Source organism: Haliotis cracherodii, unplaced genomic scaffold (assembly GCF_022045235.1).
Source record: "Haliotis cracherodii isolate W230 unplaced genomic scaffold, xgHalCrac1.p SCAF_6, whole genome shotgun sequence".
Taxonomy (NCBI): domain Eukaryota; kingdom Metazoa; phylum Mollusca; class Gastropoda; order Lepetellida; family Haliotidae; genus Haliotis; species Haliotis cracherodii.
The window spans coordinates 14,001,427-14,019,956 of NW_027266319.1; the positions used below are offsets into that span (position 1 = coordinate 14,001,427).

Consider the following 18,530-nt stretch of genomic DNA (forward strand, 5'->3'; position numbering starts at 1 on the left):
AACCAACATCAACAGTTTCATCTTCAACCAACACCTACTGGCTCTTCTTCAACCAACACCTACTGATTCTTCTTCAACCAACACCTACCGATTCTTCTCCAACCAACACCTACTGGTTCTTCTCCAACCAACACCTACTGATTCTTCTTCAACCAACACCTGCTGGTTCTTCTCCAACCAACACCTACTGATTCTTCTTCAACCAACACCTACCGATTCTTCTCCAACCAACACCTACTGATTCTTTTTCAACCAACACCTACTGATTCTTCTTCAACCAACACCTGATGGTTCTTCTTCAACCAACACCTGCTGGTACTTCTCCAACCAACACCTGTGGGTTCTTCTTCAACCAACACCTGCTGGTTCTTCTTCAACCAACACCAACTGATTCTTCTTCAACCAGCATCAACAGATTCTTCTCCAACCAACACCAACTGATTCTTCTTCAACCAACATCAACAGATTCGTCTTCAACCAACACCTACTGATTCTTCTTCAATCAACACCTGCTGGTTCTTCTGTTCCTTTCAGACTAAACATGATCTCAGTCACATCTTCCTAAACCACTTTTTACACCTTAACCAATCTTCTAAACATGGCCAAGTCAGTCACAATTTTATTCCAAACACAACAGTTTCTCCTCCACTTCTGCACTTCACTGATGAATATCCATCTCAACTTGACACCATCAGGTTACGCTTCCACAACAAACACTCTGTCTCAACGAACACTGGAAGCTCCCCTCCACCTCGTCCTGTGAACACCCCTAAGGAGCCATCTTGCACCTCTTCACATGCCAAGTACTTTGTCAAGCGCACACTCTAGCTTGTTCCAGGGAACTGTCTTGTCTTGTAGGGCTCATCACTTGTCTGGGCTGGAGAATGCTACTTCAGGTGGGTGGGCGTCAGCACAATCATCATCGAAGATATCTTCAAAATCTGAAAAACACTGAGTGAAATAAGAAACTGAATAGCGTATCTGATGAGCAATGAGTATAATACATGATGAATCTTCAAAAAACATGACATCCTGTTCAGAAAAGTGAGGACAGCTTTATTTAAGAGTGGTTGGTTGGTTGGTTTGTTGTTTAACGCCTCACTCAGCAATATTCCAGCTATATGATGGCTGTCTGTAAATAATCGAGTCTGGACCAGACAATCCTGTGATTGACATCATGAGCATCGATCCAGGCAATTGGGATTCGATGACATGCATCAACCAAGTCAGCGAGCCTGACCACCCGATCCCGTTAGTCGCCTTTTATGACAAGCATAGTCGCTTTTTACGGCATGGGTTGTTGAAGACCTATCCTACCCCGGATCTACACTAGTCTTATCTAGATGTACTGATCAGTATATTATTGATAGGGAATTGTTTTTCTGACCCTCAAATGTACATTTAATTCATTGCATATACAAACATGCTTACAAGAATCTAACAGTGTAGCACACAGGCCTTAGGGGCTGAGACCCTTTTTTTAGACAAACTGTCTTTTTTGGTCACTGTCTCAAGGCATTCAAGAAACATTTTCTTGGTTTTACACAACATATTGTTTTCATGACATCCTGCATATCCGGATAACAAAGTTGTTGTTTGTTTTAATACTTGTTTCAAAAATATGTTGTCTCAGTATTTCACAATCTCAATAAAATCAGATCGTAGTTCTCCTACCACTAAACAAAGATATTTCAGGACATCCCATTATGGGTCATGTCAGAACGACCTCTCATCCAACCAATCAAAGTGACAGCAGGAATGTGTTTTCTAATCAACCTCAAAAAGGTTAACACGGGGTATTCCGAACGACAATTACCGGGGTATGGTTTGTATGACGGAATCCATCAAAGTCATTGCCTATCTCTCTCAGGTAAATGGGTGACACAGAAGGACTTTGCACAGCATGTACTGCAATACAACCTCAGCCATCTGATAGTCATTCCAGCATGTTGATTTGTCCGGTTTCAAATTTTAAATAGAGAGCTTTCTCAAAATATTTTTCAAAGTGTATTCTGAAATGGATGTCGCCAGTGCTGTGTTGCCCCAGAAAGCTGTTTCTGATTGGCCAATGTCGACTTCTTGTTAGTCATTTATTTGGTCAAAGTTCATGAATGGTCATTCTGATATGACCTGTACTGGGATGTTCTCAGATGTTTGTTTAGTGGTAGCAAGAACTAAGATCTTATTTGCATGAGATTGTGTATTTTATTAAAAGAGAGAGAGAGAGAAAAAGCGAACAAAACTAAATGACTAAGTACTGCAAATCTTGAAATTAGCAAGCGTAAATTAAATGTAAAAAATGCGAGTGGTCTTTGCTCACATTAATTAACTTCACATTTATGTCTCCAAATGAGTATTAACAATAAGATTGCACACTTTGGATAGCGGAAATACCAACTTGATTTTAAACACAAACATGGTTTCTTGAGCAGCAGTTGTAACAAGTATATAACAATGTCATTCAAACAATAGGAATTACACACTATGCATCCGGTGAGTTATCACTGCTGGGGTCAAGAGTTCTACCCACTTGTGTCAAGTTTGTTAAGCGGTTCTACTGGCTGTTTGATTGGATTAGAATAAGGGGTGGGGGGGTCACATTGATATTGAGTCACATTTTTAGTTATGGTGTCAGCAGTCGTATTAATTTGGAGACGCATTAATTTCCAGATTTACAGTAATCATGTACATATTAATGTTTCTAACTGCTAGATAAAAATGGCATTAGGTTATTCTAGAAAGGTTAATGATTTTATCAATGTTTTATCAAATTTTTCATAAGTACCAATTGTGACGAGATTAAGGACATTTAGAAAAATGTAAAAGTAAAAGGCAACTATGCTAGTTGCAAGAGGTGACTAACGGGATCGGACGGTTAGACAACCACTAATCAGGAAACAGTGGTATGGAAACATAAAAGCAAAGAAAAATTGCTAGGTTATAGGGCTGGGACGAGTCCAAATTTACTACGTAAGTACCCGGCCCCCTGTTCCCCCCCCCCCTTATTACCCGACCCTACCCGGGTACCCACCCCCCTATTACCCGACCCTACCCGGGTACCCACCCCCCTATTACCCGACCCTACCAGGGTACCCACCCCACTATTACCCGACCCTACCCAGGTACCCACCCTCCTATTACCCGACCCTACCCGGGTACCCACCCCCCTACTACCCGACCCTACCCCCCTATTACCCGACCCTACCCGGGTACCCACCCCCCTATTACCCGACCCTACCCACTGCAGGTCTCAAGAGATACAAAATGTTCAATTGGGAATTTTTTTACCACAGCATTTGCAAAATGTGTTTAGATACATGTATTAAACGATCTCATCTTGCATACACTGAAGTTGACTGAAGTATTATCTTTATTAAACCATATGAAAAATCTGAAGGAATGGGTGCATAGTCAGAACATTAGTGACTTGTAGTGTAACCATAGAGTTCCAGATAATTTTTGTCATTAAATAATATATCATGTGACTTACCACAGGTCTGGGTAAACCTGTGGGTACCTGGGTCCCACTCAGTACCCACCCGACCCAGGTACCCGAGTTACCTGTCCCAGCCCTACTAGGTTAGCCAATAAAATGCCAGGGAAACACTTGCAATTTATTTCTTGGTGAAAACTTGGTGAATGCTAGGTTTACACCTCTTTTGTAGCTATGCTACAGCCTAGGGCACAACATACCCATGTAGGGAATCAAACCAATGACTTTTATGTAAATGATCAAACCCTGGGCCCACTGGACTACCCTCTTGTCCTCTGAGAGGAAGTCGAGTGAAGAATTATGTGGAGTGAGTGAGTGAGTGAGTGAGTGAGTGAGTGAGTGAGTGGGTTTAACATCTCTGTGGACAGTATTTCAGTTCCATCAGCACATGTTAGCTTGATCTGGTGTGAGTGAGTGAGTGAGTTGGGTTTGACGCCGCTTTTAACAGTATTCCAGTTATATCGCGGCGTGTCAACTTAATGTGGGAGGAAAGCCTGTGATGCAGGTCTCCGACGTTTACCACTTTGGTGAAACCCACAAGCACGGGTATGGTGCTGACAAACCTAGAAACATAATCGGGGCGAACGGGAATTCGAACTCACAATCCTAGGTTTCTGGCGTGCCCAAGGGACGCAACTCTGCACAACGAATCGCGGCGCCTTAGACGACTGGGCCACCCGTGCCCCCTAGCTTGATGTGGAAGGGAAGAACAAAGTGAACCAGGTTCAGGGCCCACTTGTACAAAGCAATCTTAGCGCTAAGATGATCATAACTCCCATACTTTAACATAGGCTTACAATAGTCGTTGTGCTAAGATTACTTTGTGCACGTGGGCCCTGGATGTTTACAACTTTGGTGACACCCATTCCCACTGTACAGTGCTGACAAACCAAGAATCAACACCAAACCAATTCTGGGATTCGAACCCATTTTGACAGTCTCCAGGCACAACTTGGACCGCTCGGCCTCAACCTCCATCCTGTAATTCTGCACTACATTCAAAACTTCAGCAATTAAAGTCAGGAGATTCTCCTCAGCAAGAACCTCGACGATCATGGCCCTTTTATGAAATCAACGCATCTTACTCTAAATTCTCTCTTTTTCATCCAATATCCTTTGCAAAGCTGAATGGCATTCAGGAAATCTTATGCTAATAAAGATTTACAAAAACTAGAAATCAATTTTCATTAATCAGTGAAACGCAGCTGCAAAATTAAAGAACACAAAAAACAACTTAATTACACAAGTCCCACAGCACATCTTATCTTGATTGAAAAAAAATAATTCAGTTTTTTTGCAAATTCTACCACAAATAACTGGTTGAATTATTTTAATCCTTCAGCAACTTGCCACAGAAACTGAAAGCAAAAATTCTTCCAGATTGTAGCAGGACTATCAGAGGAAGCTAATACTTTTGCCTGCCAACTGATGGACTAAATAAATCTCTTGTTAATCAAATCTGATTCTAATACTCTCCTCCGCATGGTTATATTTATCAATAAGATTCCCAGCACTGTGATCGGACAAGGGACTGGGTCTAGTTTCACAAAGCGATCTTAGCACTATGACTGTCGAAAGTGTATGTTAAAGTATCAAAGTTACGATTATCTTAGCGCTAAGATCTCTTTGTGGAACGGGGTACGGTAACTGCCTTCATTCATAGGACAATGAGATAGCATTGTGTGTGATAATATACCATATTCTTCAGATCTCATTTTGTTTAACCTCGTATTGTGATCCAATATTGTGTGATCCAATATTGTGTGACCTGATATTGTGTGATCCTATAGTGTGATCCTGTATAGTGTGATCCTGTATAGTGTGATCCTATATAGTGTGATCCTATATAGTATGATCCTATAGTGTAATCCTATATAGTGTGATCTTATATAAGAGTGATCCTGTATAGTGTAATCCCATATTGTGTGATCCTATATAGTGTGATCCCATATAGTGTGATCCTGTATAGTGTGATCCTATAGTGTGATCCTGTATAGTGTGATCCTATAGTGTGATCCTATATAGTGTGATCCTATAGTGTGATCCTACATAATGTGATCCCATATTGTGAGATCCTATATAGTGTGATCCTATATAGTGTGATCCTATATAGTGTGATCTTATATAGTGTGATCCTATATAGTGTGATCCTATAGTGTGATCCTATAGAGTGATCCTGTATAGTGTGATCCCATATAGTGTGATCCTATAGTGTGATCCTATATAGTGTGATCCTATTGTGTGATCCTATATAGTGTGATCCTGTATAGTGTGATCCTATAGTGTGTGATCCTATATAGTGTGATCCCACATTGTGTGATCCTATATAGTGTGATCCTATAGTGTGATCCTATATAGTGTGATCCTATATAGTGTGATCCTTTATACATGTATTCTGATCCCATACAGTGTCTGAAATGAAATAAATTGCCAGGCTGCCATCAAGACCCACAAACTATAGAAGCTGCTGGCCCTGACTAAACCCTTCAGACCCTCATTTAAAATACTGCAGCTTATGTTGACAAATGAATTTACTGCAGGCCATAAAGACCCATACAAATTTGAAAAGGGCATGACACGAGATACCCCTGCCACAGGCCTACAGACAGGCGCTTATTTGGAACCCATACGGTGTGATCCCATATTGTGTGATGCCATGATCTGTGACCTCATGTGGTGGAATACAGAAGATAGTAGGTCAAACAGCGATTTATTGAATAACGTACAAACACTGAATGCTGTATTTCTAATTAACGATTTAGTAAAGTGGGATGGGCATGAAACTATTCTGGAATATAATTTTGTCAAAGGTTGCCACATGCATCACAAAGTAACGAGAAACTACATTCCTCCTCAATCTCATTAAAATCCGATCTTAGTTCTCGCTACCGCTAGACAAAGATCTGAGGACATCCCATTACGGGTCACGTCAGACCGACCTTGCGCGAACTTTGACTGAAGACAAGGACTGACAAGAAGTCAACATTAGCCAATCAGATGGCAGCTTTCTAGGGCTTTACGGCACTAATTTCAATTTGGCCACTACACTTCAAAACATATTTTGATAAATTCTCAATTACAAATTTGAAACCTGAACAAAAGAACATTCTGGAATGGCTAATAGATGGTCTACATTGTATGGATTCAGTCGTTAAACCCGTAACTATCGTTTGGAATACCCGTGTTAAAGTTTTCGTGGTTGCATTTTTAGAATTCACATTCTGACTGTCACTTTCATGATCTGGTAAGTGTCGCTCTGATTGGTCGGATGAAAGGTCATTCTGACATGACCCCTAATGGGATGTCCTCAGATCTTTGTTTGGCGGTAGCAAGAACTAAGATCTGATTTTAATGAGATTGAAATCTTCCTCCCCATAGTCTGTTTCATAAGTTACAAAACCTACCTAATTATATAATCTCTGACCTCCGCTAACAATGTACACTACGTCCGAATTTATCCTCTAAGCATCTAAAACATAACCCAACACCTCTCGATATAACCTCATTTCCTTCTCTAACACCATAAACCTCAATTAATTTTTACAATAACTCTTAAATCATTTCCTCTCAGCATTAGCGCTAAGATAGCTGACTCGTTTCAGTCTGTCCCAGCCTAGCAAGCTATGGTCTATTGACCCGAAGATTAGCACCAGAATGACCACACATCCTCAAGATGGACGCAGGTGCTGGTCAATTACAAGGTGATCCAGTGTAGCTTCACTAGACGTATATATCCGCTAATTAAAAGCTGACAATGAGATTGAGTGGGCAGCGAAGTATCTAAACTTCCTTTTGCGTGTGAAGCATACACAATCACTCTTTACTGTTATGACGGGGCACAGGTGGCCCAGTCGTTTAAGGCACCGCAATTCACTGTGCAGAGCTGAGTCCCTTAACCATGCAAGAAACCTATCATTGTGGATTCAAATCCCAGTCCACCCTTATTATGGTTCTAAGTTTGTCAGCACCATACCCGTGCTCGTGGGTTTCACCAAAGGGGTAAACGTCAAAGACCTGCTACACTTCGGGCTTTCCTCCCACATTAAGCTGACACGCCCCAATATAACTGGAATACTGTTTAGGGCACCGTTAAACCCACCTCACTCACTCATTACTGTGATTACAAAGTCTCACTGTCACTTAAGCTTCTTAAAATATTCCAACAATAAGGAATCAGGTAGGATGATGTCATCATGCTGTAATTTTATGCAAGAAAAAAGCAAATTCTTGTTAAAAATTGGGTTAATAACCTAATGTAAATATGTTTAATTCAATCTACAATATTACAATCTTTACCAATTTAAACTTGAGTATTGTCACTGTTTAAAAAAATTTTTAGGTCTGAAATTACTTGAACAAAGTAACCTCAATATTCTGTTTATGGTCATTTGTATAGCAACTGCAATATCCATTCAAAACAACAACAACAATAATTAATTTACATGGTGCCTAGTTCCAGCTAGCCTCCTCACAGGTTCCTTGCATTATTATTACCCAGGTCAATGGATCAGTGTGCACTCGATTTTCATTCTCAGCTTCCTGGGGAGTATACAACCCAAGCGGCCTGTGAAGAACTAGTGGGTTAACAGTCACATTACCATCTCATCCAACCAAGTACCTGTTCAGCGCTGGGTGAACAGAGGAATATTTCGAACAAAGTCACTTGCCTAAGGTGAGGTGAGGTGAGGTGAGGTGAAATGGGGTTTATCATAGCGTTCAAAATTATTTCCCATTAAATGCATGCCCGTGTGAGTGATTGAGTGTGTGTGTGTGTGTGTGTGTGTGTGTGTGTGTGTGTGTGTGTGTGTGTGTGTGTGTGTGTCTGCTTGTATAAGTCCAGACTAATGTCGATCTTTAGTGCTAGCACACACTGAGATACTATGCCACAGTTTAACATGAATACCCCACTCAGACACAGTATACTGACACCAAGCCGACCAGTCCTTGTTTTAGCCCCTTAATCCCATTTCAGACAGGGTAACAACAAGTACCATCTTTTAATGTCTTTTGGTATGACGCGGTCGGTGATCGAACCCCGGACCCTCAGCTCTCAGGGCGGACGCTCAACCACTAGACCACGGAGACGGCACTCGTCCAAGGAGACACCACATGTGCTTCAGTGTGGGACAGGACCGAAGCCCCAGAAACTCTCAGGAGTCAATATGAGGTACAACATGACTTATTAGCATGCATGGGATTTCAAGAGCTAAACGCTCTTGTCGACCGAAGGCCTCATCAATATACAACAAATTACCCAGTTTCAAAAATACCAACCAATCAGCTATGTGTTGGGTAATCAAGCATCAAGTGGACACATATACATCATAATGTGGTCATTTTGTTTGCAACAATGGTGAAATGTAACTAACTGACAAAATGTCAAAATGAATCTTATGTTTTTAAAGCAACACAGCAATATTCCATTCTGTAAATAATTGAGTCTGGACCAGACAATCCAGAGATTGATATCATGACCATGGATCAAGGTATTGGGATACGATGACCCCAAACAACCAGATCACAAGATCACCGAACCTGATCCATTTTGATGCCTATTATGACAAGCATAGGTTCCTGGAGAACTATATTCTTATCCGACCTGTGAAGATACGGGTAGCATAGGTCTTCAGCAACCCATGCTTTTCGTCAAAAGCGACTCTGCTTGTCGTAAGAGGCAACTAAAGGGATCGGGTGTTCAGGCTCGCTGACTTGGTTGATGCATGTCATCGATCCCAATTGTGTGGATCGATGTTCATGATGTCAGTCACTGGATTGTCTGGTCTAGCTGGGATATTGCTGAATGCTGCGTTAAACAACAAACAAACAAAATAACAAAATATTCTTACCCAGAATCCCACATGTTACAATCTGAATCTAACTAATGCCATTGGACCCGATGTCTCCGTAACAAACACAACCTTTCAACAAGACCCAAGATGAGTACTACCAGAAAACTTTTGTTATCATATTTTCTATCACATATATCTGTTGAAAGATATGCTAGAAAGTGTCTTCTGGTGTAACTATCCATTAGGGCTGGGACAGGTAACTCAGGTACCCGGGTCGGGTGGGTACTGAGTAGGACCCGGGTACCCACAGGACTACCCAGACCTGTGGTTAGTCATGTGATATATTGTTTAATGACAAAAAATATCTGGAACTCTATGGTTACACTACAAGTCACAAATTGTCGCTTTTCTTTCTGACTAAGAACCCATTCCTTCTGACTTTTCATATGGTTGAATAAAGATAATACTTCAGTCAACTTCAGTGTATGCATGACCAGATCGTTTAATATTTGTATCGTAATATATTTGTAAATACATTTTGCCACGGCTATGGTAAAGAAATTTCCAATCAGACATTTTGTACCTATCTCTTAAGACCCACAGTGGGTACCCTGGTAGGGTCGGGTAATAAGGGTAGTAAATTTGGACCCGTCTCAGCCCTATAATTTACATATATATCAGGCCTCAAAGTTTTAATTTGTCTACCGTCTAAAATTCAGAAGTAGCCAAATGACTACCTTGAAAAAACATCTTGTGGCAACTAAATTCTATTGCCACACATATGTAGACAGAAAAGTAAATTACAGTTGATGTTGGAAGACCCTGTTATTAATTGTACTTGCAAATAATTCCTCCTAAAGCAGAGACGACAATGGACCCAAATACAGAAATATTAATGTCATTGGTATTTTATTTCAGTTGACAATGCTCATTGGATTAGCAAGGATATACCCATATAATCTTGTAACATAATTGCATCATTGTTCGAGTCACAAGTAACAAAAATCAAGTTCAGTTTGAACTAATATACAATTCCAAGACTTGTGCTATGACTTGTACATGTTAAAATAGTTATTTGAAAAAAGATAATTTCAAAGGCTACCTACAATATTGGCTTGACTTTTTTATTTTGCCACTGGCTACCTGGAAAAATATACTTGTAGCCATATGGCTACTTGGTAAAAAATTAAACTTTGAGGCCAGTATATATATATAGTTTTTAGTTTGTCTATAGATAATTCATTATCAGCAACTTGAAAAACCTTGGTTCATAATTTGTTTCTTAGGTAATTGATTTTTAAAATCAATTTCACCAAACAATGTGCTTTTTGACACCAGCTCTACAAAACTAGCTGAAGACAGTTTTATTCAATTTTTGTTTCTTGGATAATTTGGTTAAAATGCCTGGTAGGAAATATAAAAAAAATTGAAACAATTAAGATTTTATTCTTGTTCTTCAAGAACTTATTCAATTACGAAGGTCGTGGAATAGCTTAGTAGATAAAGAACTTGCTCATCTTGCCGAAGATCAGGCTTTAATTCCTCACATTGGAACAATATGTGAAGCCGATTTTTGGTGTCCCGACCTTGATATTTTATGAAATATTGCTAAAAGCAGCATAAAACATACTCACTCCCTCATCATTAGATTATGATTGTACAGTGTTTATGAAGCTGGTCTTAAGTCTTATTAGATAAATTGTTTTGTCATGTCATTCATTACCAGTAGGCATTAAAAAAGAAAATGTGCTCTTTGGATTTGATTTTATTCCACTTTTTATTTTTTTAGGGTCCAAAGAGCAGTAATACTTTTAATAAACGTATCGCCTATCACCGTAAGTCTATGTTTAAAGGATGGAAGATATTACTGTCATACACCTATGTCATAACATCGTCTTGTTTAACGGGGTTCATATCGCCTATCACCTTAAGTCTATTTTAAAAGGAAGGGAGATATTACTGTCAAAGAACTATGTCATAACATCGTCTTGTGTAACGGGGTTCATATCGCCTATCACCTTAAGTCTATGTTAAAAAGAAGGGAGATATTACTGTCATAGATCTATGTCATAACATCGTCTTGTGTAACGGGGTTCATATCGCCTATCACCTTAAGTCTATGTTAAAAGGAAGGGAGATATTACGGTCATAGAACTATGTCATAACATCGTCTTGTGTAACGGGGCTTGTTGAGACAATTGATTCCTGGCATAATACTAGCCATCAAATCATCTTCACAGACAGAGGCAGACCATGAATAACTCAATATACAGACTGCAGTCACACAAACTTGGCCCATTTGGTTAAAAACATCCACATCGAGCGGTCCGCTTGGTGAATTCCCCAAAATAAATACCATTTTGTGTGAAAATAAGTCATTTTAGTTGACGCTGTCTGCTGTGTGTGCCATATTCGATAACATAAAGTCCTACAAGTCGAATTATATTCTATAAAGGGAAAATCCAGATTCATATAATTTTCATTCATTCTAGGATTGAAGTTCTGTATCAAATTCCACTCTAAAATTGAATTTCTGCTCATGGTTATAAACCATATATTGATTTTGGTGAAATCAGACTCTTGATAAAACACAGAATGTTCAATTTCTCTGACGACAAGATTTAATAAAGCCATTTTTACAAACTAAAAATCGTACATATTTCTTTCCCAGCACGAATCAATGAAGCAGTTGATGCCAGCATCGAAGCAAATGAAGGCAATGTAACCCTTCTTGTGACCAATTAAGTACAAATGAATTGTTACGTTTTAAAGCATTACCAGTAAGATGACAGAATCATTGGACTTTCAAAGAACATCTGAAGCTGAGCAAAGACTATGTGTCCGACTGATAGGCAGGTGACAGGGAAAGGCTTTCTCGGTCAGTTGAATACTTCAGCTGGCAGTGAAGCAATTTCCTTGTCATGGGTTTATTGGCATATTTCTTCTCAGGAATAAATCCGGTTATTTTTACAACGGTAGTCTGCAACATTTTGGTTAATGATTTTGTTCATCTTGTCAGTGTAAGAGTAACTGTGGTGTTTCTTTTTAAAGAAGAATATTTTGGAGCATTCTGAGGATGGCAGTTCTGATTTTATCAGCAAGGATGGAGATACAAAAAAGATGAATGTGGAACGATGTGTATCATGATACAATCTAGAGAAACTATAAATATCTCACGTAAGAAATTGAGGGGTTGGGTGGTCCAGTGGATGAAGCAGTGGTTTGTGATGCTGAGGACTTGGGTTCAATACCCCACATGGATACAATGTGTGAAACAGTTTCAGGTGTCCCCTGCCAGGATATTTGTGATTGCTAAAATTGGGGTAGAACTACTCTCAATAACGAATGAGTGATGCTTTTCAGGGTTATTTCACTTCCGAAGCGACATGTATGCACTTGAGCGTATGGCTGCCTGTATTAGTCCCACATTATGACTCCGAGCCGACCAGTCCTAGTTTTAGGTCCATAATGCCTAGTTCCAAGCAGGGTAACAACATGTTGGTTGGTTTGTTGTTTAACACCGCACTCAGCAATATTCCAGCCTGTAAAAAATCGTGTCTGGACCAGACAATCCAGTGATTGATATCATGCGCATCGATCCTCGCAATGTGGGATCGATGACATGCATTAACCAAGTCAGCGAGTCTGACCACCCGATCCTGTTAGTTGCCTTGTCACGTTTTACGGCAAGCATGGGTTGCTGAAGATCTATTCTACCCCGGATCTTCACAGGTCTAACAACAAGAAGATGTTAACAACAAGTACCATCTTATAATGTCTCTGGTATGATATGGCCAGGGATTGAACTACTGACCTCCCGCTAATTGGACAGATGCTCTCTCCACTTGACCACAGAGGCGGTCACTGCACTGAGAAGTGTTTGTTTGTTTGTTGTTTAACGCAGCACTCAGCAATATTCCAGCTATATGACGGCGATCTGTAAAATAATCGAGTCTGGACCAGACAATCCAGTGATTGACATCATGAGCATCGATCCACGCAATTGGGATCGATGACATGTAACAACCAGGTCAGCGAGCCTGACCACCCGATCCCAATCGCCTTTAACGACAAGCATAGTCGCCTTTTTCATGGCAAGTATGGGTTGCTGAAGACCTATTCTTCACGGGTCGCATTGAGAAGTGAGCACTACTGTCATGACTATATGACCCTGAAAGATCTGGGGTAGTGGTGGTTGAAATGGTGCAAAGTGTGAATCCACTTTTCAGTGTCCCCGCTCTATGATATGGCTAGAGTAATGCCAATATGATGTTATTATGTACTGTTTTGTGTTGGGGAGATGCCATGCAGTATTTGATCTATACACAACAGATGCTGGAAAAATATTTAATGATAGACCTGGCTGTAAAATTTTGCATGATCCAATATTTACATGTGACCCCGTTGGTAATACCAGAACATGCATGTACACGCATGCATGCACGCTAACACACAGACGCGCACACGCCAACACAAACTCACTGACACCTGGTAATAAAAAAAAATCACTTCACCAACATTTCACCTGGTGCTATAACTGTTGAAGCATTATTCATCAGTGGTATTGTAGTTGCATATATTTCTCTCTTGGTCTGCAGAGTTAAGTCCCTTAGATGTGTAAGGATCTGCTGGTCCTGGGTTCAAAATGATTGTGTTCTCTGGTCTGGCAGCACAATACAAATGCTATTCATCCACAATCTCCAAAACCTGCTCAAATATTCACGGACAACCCATAATAAATCTACACTGTCTAAACTCATTTCTTTCATTTACTATCTCATGTCATGTGTAGATCGATGCTCATGATGTCAATCACCGGATCATCTGGTCCAGACTCGATTATTTACAGACGGCTATCATATAGCTGGAATATTGCTGAGTGAGGCGGTTAAACAACAAACAAACAAAAATAAAAAATTATTATCTAAATTACCAACATGGGAGTTCAAAGACCACAGTGGGATTGAGTCCCATCTTAGATATGTTAATTGTACATGTTGAGAACTCATAGTAGGGCTGGGACGAGTCAAAATTTACTACCCGGGTACACACCCCGTTATTACCCGACCCTACCCGGGTACCCGCTGTAGGTCTCAAGAGATAGGTACAAACTGTCCGATTGGGGAAAGTTTGACTGTAGCCCTGGCTATTTAGATACACGTATAAAACGAACTGGTCATGCATACACTGTAGTTTACTGCATGAAGTTTTATCCTCTTTTTTTTTTAACATATAAAAGTCAGAAGGAATGGGTGCATAGTCAGAAAGAAATGGGAACATTAGTGACTTGTAGTGTGACCACTGAGTTTTAGATAAGTTTTGTCATTAAACGATATATACCGTGACTAACCATGGGTCCGGGTAGTCCTGTGGGTACCCAGGTCCTACTCAGTACCCACCCGACCCTGAGTACCCGAGTTACCCGCCCCAGCCCTACCTCATAGTGTTAATGAGGGCTGTTTCAATTCACTCGCGTATTCGGTGAATCGAACCGTATCCATTCATGAATTGAATTTTTGTTTGTGGCCACTAGAATCAAATATTTATGAATATGCAAACATGGGCGTTTACATACCCTGTACCTAAAAATATCCATAAGAACATATGATATGCATAGATTTCTTCAAAGACGACACTTATGATATTTAATTTTACAGTAAGTATTGTGGTCACTGGTCATTGCAGCATTTGAGCAGATACTAGTACCTGGATAGGTGAAGTATATAAATGTATAATATATTAATAATTAACAAACCGTGTTTATTAATTTATGTTGTTATTGTTTCAGTGAATATAACAAATAATACATCAACTGCTGACTTGTTATTGTATTCGTGAATTTATGTTCGCATTCATGCACTATATTCATGATACTTGCCTCATAGTGTATTCATTGCAGCCCTAGTGATGATATAAGGGTAACGCTATTTTTCAGGGCATTATCATTTGCAGAAGCCCGAGGTCTTCTTTTAACGGCCCGAGGAGGGCTTCTGCAAATGATAATGCCTTGAAAAATAGCGTTACCGTTATTATAGCTAAAATGGATGGAATTTGTTATGAAATAAAAAGAAACAATATCGGTTTTGAAAAATTTACTGCAATCAACACGAATGCCACTGACCCACTTTTACAAATATGGAAACGTCAAAGAACAAACCAGATGACATCACTATTCAACATGACGTCACCTATCCCTATCCTATGACGTCACCTAACAACGGGCGTGATAATAGCCCGTCGTCAAGCAATATAAGGGCATTATCAAGTTACAGTGGCCCGCTCATTTCTGATAACTTGCGGGCGGTTTAATGATAATTCTATCCATTTTAGCTATAATAACTAATATTTTATGGGATATAACAGTCTTCATCATTCAACTTTCTGCAATATATAATACAATTTTAATAGGCTGCTACATGCATCAATTACTTTCCACTGTTTGAAATCAAAGCAGCTGGAAATTTAATTTGCCATATTGGATTTTAATGTGCAGCATTAGAAACTGGAGACAATATCCCATAAGGTCACAGCAACCCAAGATGTTTTTATGAAAAATGTAAAAGTCATTACTAAAACTTTAAGGCAAAAGACTGATATATATTATCTTACCCAATATACTGTAAACCATTTCTTAGAATGATGAGAAATATTGAATTGCTGAATTTATTGCATTTCAGTGCATTTCCAAATGTCACGGTGCCATGGCTTCCTGAACAGATTTGTATGCAGTCATAATGATTTCACATTAAGTGTGTTTCACAATGTGTTCTCACAGCGGCAACTAGGATGTGGTCTTGAGAATAGATGCGCTGTATTGAACGCCCAAATCTTGTAGCTAGTATGGTTCTCTCCAATAGTATCCTATACACTCTGTCAAGACGTGGTTGGTCCAGTCATCTTGTAGCTAGTGTGGTTCTCTCCTATAGTATCCTATACACTCTGTCAAGGCATGGTTGGTCCAGTCATCTTGTAGCTAGTATGGTTCTCTCCTATAGTATCCTATACACTCTGTCAAGACATGGTTGGTCCAGTCATCTTGTAGCTAGTGTGGTTCTCTCCTATAGTATCCTATACACTCTGTCAAGACATGGTTGGTCCAGTCATCTTGTAGCTAGTGTGGTTCTCTCCTATAGTATCCTATACACTCTGTCAAGACATGGTTGGTCCAGTCATCTTGTAGCTAGTGTGGTTCTCTCCTATAGTATCCTATACACTCTGTCAAGGCATGGTTGGTCCAGTCATCTTGTAGCTAGTGTGGTTCTCTCCTATAGTATCCTATACACCCTGTCAAGGCATGGTTGGTCCAGTCATCTTGTAGCTAGTGTGGTTCTCTCCTATAGTATCCTATACACTCTGTCAAGACATGGTTGGTCCAGTCATCTTGTAGCTAGTGTGGTTCTCTCCTATAGTATCCTATACACTCTGTCAAGGCATGGTTGGTCCAGTCATCTTGTAGCTAGTGTGGTTCTCTCCTATAGTATCCTATACACTCTGTCAAGGCATGGTTGGTCCAGTCATCTTGTAGCTAGTGTGGTTCTCTCCTATAGTACCCTATACACTCTGACAAGGCATGGTTGGTCCAGTCATCTTGTAGCTAGTGTGGTTCTCTCCTATAGTATCCTATACACTCTGTCAAGGCGTGGTTGGTCCAGTCATCTTGTAGCTAGTGTGGTTCTCGCCTATAGTATCCTATACACTCTGTCAAGGCGTGGTTGGTCCAGTCATCTTGTAGCTAGTGTGGTTCTCTCCTATAGTACCCTATACACTCTGACAAGGCATGGTTGGTCCAGTCATCTTGTAGCTAGTGTGGTTCTCTCCTATAGTATCCTATACACTCTGTCAAGGCGTGGTTGGTCCAGTCATCTTGTAGCTAGTGTGGTTCTCGCCTATAGTATCCTATACACTCTGTCAAGACATGGTTGGTCCAGTCATCTTGTAGCTAGTGTGGTTCTCGCCTATAGTATCCTATACACTCTGTCAAGGCATGGTTGGTCCAGTCATCTTGTAGTTAGTGTGGTTCTCTCCTATAGTATCCTATACACCCTGTCAAGGCATGGTTGGTCCAGTCATCTTGTAGCTAGTGTGGTTCTCTCCTATAGTATCCTATACACTCTGTCAAGGCGTGGTTGGTCCAGTCATCTTGTAGCTAGTGTGGTTCTCTCCTATAGTATCCTATACACTCTGTCAAGGCGTGGTTGGTCCAGTCATCTTGTAGCTAGTGTGGTTCTCTCCTATAGTATCCTATACACTCTGTCAAGGCATGGTTGGTCCAGTCATCTTGTAGCTAGTGTGGTTCTCTCCTATAGTATCCTATACACTCTGTCAAGGCATGGTTGGTCCAGTCATCTTGTAGCTAGTGTGGTTCTCTCCTATAGTATCCTATACACTCTGTCAAGGCGTGGTTGGTCCAGTCATCTTGTAGCTAGTGTGGTTCTCTCCTATAGTATCCTATACACTCTGACAAGGCATGGTTGGTCCAGTCATCTTGTAGCTAGTGTGGTTCTCGCCTATAGTATCCTATACACTCTGTCAAGGCATGGTTGGTCCAGTCATCTTGTAGCTAGTGTGGTTCTCTCCTATAGTATCCTATACACTCTGTCAAGACGTGGTTGGTCCAGTCATCTTGTAGCTAGTGTGGTTCTCGCCTATAGTATCCCTATACACTCTCTCAAGACGTGGTTGGTCCAGTCATCTTGTAGCTAGTGTGGTTCTCTCCTATAGTATCCTATACACTCTGTCAAGGCATGGTTGGTCCAGTCATCTTGTAGCTAGTGTGGTTCTCTCCTATAGTATCCCTATACACTCTGTCAAGGCGTGGTTGGTCCAGTCTTCTTGTAGCTAGTGTGGTTCTCGCCTATAGTATCCTATACACTCTGACAAGGCATGGTTGGTCCAGTCATCTTGTAGCTAGTGTGGTTCTCTCCTATAGTATCCTATACACTCTGTCAAGGCATGGTTGGTCCAGTCATCTTGTAGCTAGTGTGGTTCTCTCCTATAGTATCCTATACACTCTGTCAAGGCATGGTTGGTCCAGTCATCTTGTAGCTAGTGTGGTTCTCTCCTATAGTATCCTATACACTCTGTCAAGGCATGGTTGGTCCAGTCATCTTGTAGCTAGTGTGGTTCTCGCCTATAGTATCCCTATACACCCTGTCAAGGCATGGTTGGTCCAGTCATCTTGTAGCTAGTGTGGTTCTCTCCTATAGTATCCTATACACTCTGTCAAGGCATGGTTGGTCCAGTCATCT

The 18,530-nt window shown here is 40.5% G+C and overlaps 1 protein-coding gene across 1 annotated transcript in view; it reads right to left on the reverse strand.

Moving 5' to 3' along the window:
- Positions 1-430: 430 nt before the first annotated feature.
- Positions 431-18,530, reverse strand: part of LOC139445947 (uncharacterized) — a 126,945-nt gene continuing 108,845 nt past the window's right edge. Inside the window, exon 2 of the mRNA XM_071227196.1 lies at positions 431-941. Coding sequence (XP_071083297.1) covers positions 865-941 — 77 coding nt within the window. The 3' untranslated portion in view covers positions 431-864. The remainder of the gene's footprint in view (positions 942-18,530) is intronic.